We start from the raw sequence: 8,471 nt of genomic DNA, 5'->3' as shown, positions 1-8,471 counted from the left end.
TTCCATTCAAACGTACTTCGCAATGTGACAGCACAAATCCAAGAAACTAATTGTAATTATACACGTACTACGTCAAAAGACGTATGTACATATGTAAAGGAATGTGTAAGGTGCAAAATATTTAAGATTAATAAGAAATACTTAAACGATTTCCACTTTTTTCCTCACGGCAGCAAATAATGATGAGCGAACGGTATAAAATGAAGAAAAAGACTCATAAGGTAGATACGTTTACAAATATGCGAATTCCTTATTCATTTTGATAAACGATAAGAAGTTTTGGAAACATTTTCTTAAGATGCGAACAGATTTGCGATTCCGCCATCACTACTAACGACTACCATTTTGTCTTGGGGTGCAGCAATTATCGAGGTTGCAATGCAGACTTTCCTGTGCGCATGCCCTCGAGGGCAAAAGGGTTAAAGTCTGCCCACCCTTTGCTAGAAGGCAGGTCTTCGAAACCTGTAATTTCTTCCACTTGCGCTCCCCCTCGCGAATCTTTCTTTTGCCTCATAGCTCGCTGCAGACGATCTATTCCCGATTCTTCTTTTCCGGAAATACATAAGTGCATACACATATTTCGAATGTGTTTCATTGGCACTGATTTATCGTAACATTCGATTATCTGTGTAGATGTTTACTTATTTCATATGTTTTACACTTCTGTTTAAAAGCTATAACAAATCCAACATCATGGAATTAACATAAAACCAAAAGAAAAATCCGTGCAATCCTTTTATAATAACTAATCTGATAAGTCCATATACATACATACATACAATACAACGTAGGGAGAACCCTAGTATAAACATCTCGAAGGGCGAGCGGGTTTACTGGCAGATTTGCAACCGCTCTTACCCTTTTTTCTTAACGCAAGCCAATCTTTACCCTTCCTCCCACTTTTTTCTTCTTTCGTATTCGCGGTCTGAAGCAAAAACTGACCCCCCGACCTAGCTGCGTGTCGACACGTGGGTCGGGTTAACACACAGGCGCGTGCGTTTTGTTTCACTGTGAAACGCGTGCGGTCGTAAAAAAGCACAGTGAAAAACTCGGCCCGAGACAATACCCGTGCGCAGCTGGTTAAACGCGGAAGGGTTACCGATTAACATAAAAGGGTACCATTACACGGCGCGGGACGCAATCGGATTCAAGGCGAGCATGACTAACAAGCCGTATTTATACGCTGTTTTTGCGACAGAAAAACATACACGGGGTATGCCGCGCTACGTGAGATCGGATTCTGGCGATCAACCAGCCTCTATAAGAGAAGCAAGGCTAATTACGAGAGTGCTAAGCACCCGATTTTATCATTCACATTCTTCTCATTTAGTAGAAAGAAATAAACAAGAAATTTCATAGGTTGGCTAATATAAAATCTTCGTGTCTGAAATTTGAATTTTCCGATTTAAAAACGTTCATTATGTATTATAGGATTGTAGGTGAAGCAATCTCATATCTAGCAGCATAAATTATAATAAACACATTGTGATTGTATTAGAACATATTGCGATGTGATTAACTGCTGTGTCATCTATTTGATAATTTATACTTAACATGGCTCAATCGTTTTTACCAAATTCGGAAAATTATGTGAATCAATGAAGCTTGCGATGAAGTGACTATCGGCAATTTGTCATCGACTTTCCTAGCGTTACTCAACGCAATCGTCCAACCGAAAGGGCGCAACAATAGCAATAATCGGTCAGCCAGCGTGAAAGTTTCGAAAATCACTCCTCCGCGGGGGAAGAGGGAATAAATCAAACAGAAAGGATAAGAGCGCGGCAGAGTCTGCGGTGTAAATCGAAAACCGACGAGAGGGTAGCTGAAAATTGTCGATAGAGTTATAAAAGCGAGTTCTCGTAGGCCCCTACCGCCCCTCGGTTGCGTCCCGATGCCGCGCGGCTGTCCTCAAACACTGAACAATACATTATTTATGTCTGCCTCCTATCTATCCTGCTAACACCGGAGTTCCTTTGTGGTAACACGAACGTGTCGACGCAACAATCATAACTAATAATTATCCACTGGTGTGCAGTCTCTTAGATTTTGTCCGTCAGTTCGTATCATGTCAATAGGAAATATTATGTACGATGATATTTTTTTATTTTATTCTAGCCTTATCGGCCTGAGGACAGGACTTGATTTACATTTTTCTAATCTTATCCTTAGTCATTCATTCCTCCATTCATGCTCTCCTCCAATACTCTATTCTCCATCGTCCCTGCAATCCTCTAAAAACTTTACTTAATTCTAATAAATCATAACTAAATTGAACTATTTCAATTTAAAATATCCGCAGAATTATTTATACAATAACTATTCATAAACTAAACATAGACTACACTTTTATAATGTTCCATAATCTTTTGTAGAATCACATTTGCGAAATATTATGGACGATGTTTTTAAGATTAACGATAATGTGTTAATGATGTGAAGTGGCCAGCATCCAAGAGGCAAAATCTATTAATGAAAGTAACTACTTCACGATTTTCTTTATGTCAAGGAAATTCGTTAGAATATGACGTTTTCTCGTTTCCTTCGCGAGCAACGTTTTTCTGTATCGAATTTCTCTAAAAAAAATCTGTTCCCTCCTACCTCAAGTAATTTCACCGTTCCCCAATCAACCGTCATGCAAGGAATCGAGAAAAGACCGTTGCTAGACTCGGTCACAGCACAGCATTAGAAAGTCCAGGGTGCTATTCTAATTTACCAACCAGTGTGACACCCTCTCGTTGTTCACCAAACGAAGTCGATCTCTCGACGCACTGGCGTTCCACTTCGCTTTCCAGTATTCTTTATTTTCTTTTTCCCGTGTAATCTTTTATCCGCGTTTTACGTTCGAAAATCAACGCTCGCGAACGAGGGACATGGCAGCATGAAAGGAACGTCGAAAAAAAGTGAACGCGCCGGTAATACGAGTGTAAAGTGGTGCTCGTTAAATTACAACAGTTACCGAACTCCGATTTTGGATAAAGAGAAGCCGCCACCGGATGAAGCGAAACGAAACCAAGTATGTATGTATATTCAGATAGAGTGAACGAGCAAAAGGGACGGTAAGGGTGGCTTTCTAGCTTTATGGTATGCATACGAGAACGTTCAGGTGTCAATCAGTCGAATCGAGACCTTCCGAGCTCTGGGGTGACGGCAGTCGGACTTTTTCCGAAAAAATTTACGTATTCATTCACGCCATTACGCACAGTGTGGAAAACGCGTTGTGAAAGGGAGAGAGGGAGGGCAGGATGAAAAGAGAGAATCGGAGCGAAAAGTCTGTTTGCTTTTTTACCGCTCTTGACTTCATATTTGAGAGCGTATTTTTTGCGCCAACCGTCACGCATTGTTAACGTCAACTTATTCCTTTTCTCTCTCTCTCTGTCTTTCTTTCTGTGAACGCATTCGATAAAATCCCATAATATCGCGAGTTTCCTGACTTCGTTAAAATATCCAGTTACTTTCTTTTTTCGGATTTTTTTAACGGATTGTAATGAAACGTTCGCAGAAAGATATGCCCAAGGAAGATAAGCATTTCATCGAGTTTTTTTTATACGAGACGTTATCGGTCGTCGCGTCGCGTTTTCCCGTTCGAGTTGAAAATGCTCGTACGCGATACACGACCCGCACGTCTCAGCACGCGTTTTCACAGTTCCTGAATGCGGGATGAATATCGGTCCGCTTCACGGCAAGTCGGGCATTATATCGCTTTTACATTTATAAAGCTGTCACACACCGACTCGCGCGTCATTGTGAAAGGGGTATTATGCTTTAATAATGGGCAGCATCACGTGTCAGATTCATCCGGTGGGACGGAAATGTGCGTGGTGTGAAGTTTATTTTGTTTCAGGACGCGCGAATCCGACGGCAACGAGCCGCGGAAAATTTGCATAGTCGTAACTTTATCAGTGCATTAATGATAAACTTTATATAGGCCCGCGGTTTATCGATGATACGTACTTTAATATCTTTCCATGTATTTCTATGTATTCAATGTATTCTTCCTTATCGCCACTGAATTTATAACGTATATACATGTTGACTCGTCCCAGAATTTTGGCTAAACACACATTCGGTAATATTTATCGCTTTCATTTATTTATAACAACTATTATATCTGACGTATCGTATCTTCCAAAGTTTTTGACTCTATTTCTAGAACATTATCTCCCACGCTATTTTAGTATAATTTAAAGGAAAAAATAATGAACTCCTTATATCAATATCGGTATAAGATTTATTTAATAAATTCACATAATTGTATCTTAATACAACAGTACGATTGGTGTTCCAAAAGAGCACTTAATAGTGCCCAAGCAAATCATCCTTATCCGAAAAACAAGAATAAAAAATTGATCTTTTTAGATTTAAACACTGTACAAGCAAGTACTTACATAAATATCACCAAGTTCATAATTAATAAATTAATGAGCGGTGCAGTGGTACGAAAGGAAATGAAAATAAATATTTTTAGACGGATGAGACCAATCTTCTTCGTCGAACAATGAGTACAAAGGCTAATACTTTTTAGACAAGATCGTTAAGCTCCGTTTTGAATAGTAGCGAGATATTCGTTATATCTCTTCTCCTGCGCCTGCTGCAATTTTTGCAATTTCTTCATCTGTCCTTTACTTATCTCTTTGCCACTAATATCATGCGTTGGTATGCCCTGAACAAACGAAATATTTGTAATTCCTCATAACGAAGATGATCGGACAGTGAAAAATTGATTACTTACATTGCTATCGAACTGAGAATATTTATCTGTTTCAAATTTAAACATCTCAGAAGGCAAAATCTTTCTCTGCGCCTCTTTCGCTGCAGCTGCCGCGGCGGCTTCCGCTTTCCTTTTCTCTTTTTCTAACGATTTCTCCAGTTCCATTTGCCTCTTACTCTCCCTCTCTCGCAAAAGTTCCTCCCTGTTAACTAATTTCATATTGCATTCCCCCTCGGAGCTGTCCTCCAAACGAACTCCGACGTTTGGTAAAATATCGTCGCGCAGTATGTCGCATTCATCGAGAATGTCGTTAGCTTTCAACACTTTAGCCTGATTCCTCACTTTCTCGCGGAAATTTGCTAGGATCTCAAGATACGGCATAACTACCTCCTCGACCTTAAAATAAAAAACGTTCATAATAAAAATGGAAATTTATAATTTAGAACAAAATTAAAAATGCGTGAAACGTACATTTAGATTATCAGTATTCCCTTCAATCGGGAAACCAATAGCATCATGCGAAGACGATATCGCACCGAAGACAGTAAATATTTTTGTAATATAAACTGCAACATCTCTAAGCAGTAATGTATTTGGTTGTTTAACTTGTTTCATGTAAACATTGCAATACGACACGAGATCTCTAATTGCATCCAATGCACTTCTCGTATCAATGTTATCTACAGTGAACGAGAATGAAAACTGGATAACTAAATACTTTCGTTGTACGATACAAAATAGTAATTTGTTTCAAATTTTCGCTTACCACACAACGCGTTGTGCACAGAATCCTTCGAAGTATTAAACTTTTGATTTAGTTCCACTTCCGAATTTGACCATTTGATGAATGTATTAATACTCGTCTTGGTACCCAGGCATCTAATTTTACATTTTACGTTTAAGAAGAATTCCTAAAATACAAATGACAAACATAATTTAAATATATTATAGCATTAAATGTGTATATATGATCCATTAGTTATTTATACCCACGTTTATAAATTTTTCATACTGTATGGCCATGTGCATGGTATTTTCGCTGTAATCCAACGTGTCTTTCCAAGAGTGCAAAAGAAACGCAAGTCTGAGTTGTCTCGCTGTATGCTTCTTCAACGCGCCTTGTATGGTAATGAAATTTTTTAACGATTTCGACATCTTGCATCCAGCTATGGTCAAGTGACCAGAATGAAGGAAATATCGGACCCAATGGGAATTATTGAAGTACGCTTCCGCTTGCGCTAATTCGTTATCGTGATGCGGAAATTTCAAATCTACTCCGCCAGTATGAATGTCTAAACTCTCGCCGCAAATTATAGATGCCATGACTGAACATTCTATGTGCCAGCCTGGTCGTCCCTTGCCCCAAGGACTTTCCCACCAAGGCTCCCCTTCCTTGGAACATTTCCAAAGTGCAAAATCTATGGGTGATCGTTTTTCAGAAACCTCTGAGGTGCTTAAATCCCCTGGACAAAGATATAATTTTAACAGAAGCGTAATAAAATATTGTTATTAATCAATTTAACAGAAGCATTTTATGACATTTTCACCTTCTCCTTCTTGTAAACTGGACGTATCGCCGTAGGCTTCTGGAACGAGTTTCGCATAATAATGTTTATCTTGTTTAGCGAAAGTCGCAACATCAAAATATACTGAGCCGTTACTTTCGTATGCCATTCCATTCTCTATAATTTTTTTTATGTATTCTATTATCTCTGGTATGTATTCACTGACTCTTGTCAAGACATTGGGCCTCATTACCTAAAAGACAATTCTGTAAACTCTCGAGTACAATAAAAATTACGCAACTGAATTTGGTAGAATCATATTTAATTTTACATTCAAAGCGTCCATATCTTTATGAAACTCTGCTTCCCAGTGTTGAGACAGTTTAGTGAAAATTGAATGTTCCGCAACTGTTGCTCCCTTCTTCTTGTCCAACCATTCTGCCAATGGATCTCTTGCTTCTTTAAGTAACAACTGCATCCATAGAAGTTATAAACATAGTGTCTTTAGAATGTTAAATACAATTAATACTAAGCGATAGCATTATTACTAGATTATTGATATTCTAATAATGTGAAATACATGTATGAACCTCTTGATATTCCTTAATTTTATCTTGATCCTTAAGTTTTACTGCATTTTCAAGATTTCCAATGGCTTTTTCCACATTGGACAACATTTTTTGTAGCATATATTTTTTATCAGCGTCACTCGTAATCTTCACAATACCTTCGAAATTACACATCACACTTTTTGCATCATCCAAAATTTCATCAAGAGTATGATTTTCCTCTACATAATGCTCGTACAAATAATTTTGTCTAGCTCTCTTTATGATTTTATCATCGATATCAGTAATGTTCATTACATATAAAATATCATATCCAAAGTAATCAGACAATACACGTCTCAATATATCAAAAGATATGTAAGACCTGAATGACACAAAAACGAACAATACATATGTGAGTATTGTGTTGTAAGATTTCCATAGTATTTTTTATATAATGTTGCAATCACCTAGCATGGCCCATATGTGATGCATCGTAAACAGTAGGACCACAACTGTACCACAATATGCGATTCCCAAATTGAGGAACAAATACTTCTTTATTCCTAGTCAAACTATTGTATAATCGGAGAACTGAGCTATTTTTTCCTTGCGGTGGGACCCAAGACGGTTGTGTCCTCTTTGCCATTTTGAATCTATAAAGTCCGGGAAACGTAAGGCAATACTAATTATATACAATTATCATATAATTATGTCTAAGTCCAATGAAAAATATTACATGACAACTTACTTTTCCTTTCCCTTAAACTTATGTCAATTGAAAAATTCTTTCACAAAGTTGAAAAGTATGTTCATAAAAAAGAAATTGTTAGACACTTATCACGTGTCCGAAATTTGATTCGAATTTTTGTTCATTATCTTATTAGAGGTATATTTGCATAAATAAATTCGAATATCACTTAAAATGCCACTTTTTTAAATGCAATCAATTAAATGCAAACTATCATCGAGTTCTTAACCATCCACATAAGACATTCGGGAAGAAAAAGAGCATTCTCCTAATTTTTTGCCACTTTGGAAACTTCCACTTCCACTGATATAGTTTCACCACCGACTATAGTGCAGCCTCATTAACCTCAGTGGTAATAAAGCCTGATCTCACGTCATTCAGGAAAAACACAATACATAAATGTTAGTCATAATTTGGCGGAAAGTGACTTATCTGATTGTGCAAGGAAACCTGTGTCCGAGTATATAGGATTATTTCTAGAATTGAAAGTTTGCATCATCCTAACCTAATATGCAGTCTCAATTAAATACTGCAATACTACAATTATTCTACACTTCGAGTATTGTTAATTAGTGAAAAGATCTGACACGTTTCAAATAAATTAGAGTTTATAATAAAATTAATCATTTATTAGGAAATCTTTTTAATGTTCTTGATATAAATAACCTGTGCAATTTGACATCAGTGAAGATAGTATGGATAGTATGTACCACGTTCGTATATATGTACAATGATTTTATAGATCTTTATCTATATACTATCTTTATCTCTTACAAAATAATAATTACAAATTTCAGTATTGAAGTCTAATTTTTATATTAAAAATCATATTTGTTTTCATTTGAATGGCATATTTGATTTATATTTCTGTATAAAGCATATAATCTTACAATAATTCTGTAAACAACTTGTGTGTTCTCTTCCGATGTAATTATACGTTTAATATCATTCTAATAAAT

At 36.9% G+C, this 8,471-nt stretch overlaps 1 protein-coding gene across 1 annotated transcript; it reads right to left on the bottom strand.

Annotated features, from left to right (window-relative positions):
- Positions 1 to 4,210: 4,210 nt before the first annotated feature.
- Positions 4,211 to 8,017, bottom strand: CysRS (cysteine--tRNA ligase, cytoplasmic). Its single transcript, XM_018033457.2, has 10 exons — positions 7,513 to 8,017; positions 7,232 to 7,417; positions 6,804 to 7,146; positions 6,545 to 6,685; positions 6,256 to 6,466; positions 5,702 to 6,171; positions 5,475 to 5,619; positions 5,180 to 5,388; positions 4,730 to 5,104; positions 4,211 to 4,660 (listed from the first exon to the last, which is right to left on the bottom strand). The coding sequence occupies exons 2-10, from the start codon at positions 7,408 to 7,410 to the stop codon at positions 4,532 to 4,534; spliced, it is 2,202 nt and encodes a 733-aa protein (XP_017888946.1). The 5' UTR covers positions 7,411 to 7,417; positions 7,513 to 8,017; the 3' UTR covers positions 4,211 to 4,531.
- Between the last annotated feature and the right edge of the window lie 454 nt (positions 8,018 to 8,471).

Source organism: Ceratina calcarata, unplaced genomic scaffold, assembly GCF_001652005.2.
Source record: "Ceratina calcarata isolate Rehan_Ccalc_2016 unplaced genomic scaffold, ASM165200v1 scaffold72.2, whole genome shotgun sequence".
NCBI classification, from domain to species: domain Eukaryota; kingdom Metazoa; phylum Arthropoda; class Insecta; order Hymenoptera; family Apidae; genus Ceratina; species Ceratina calcarata.
The sequence above is the reverse complement of the archived record's forward strand: the minus strand, read 5'-3'. Positions and strand labels throughout refer to the sequence as shown.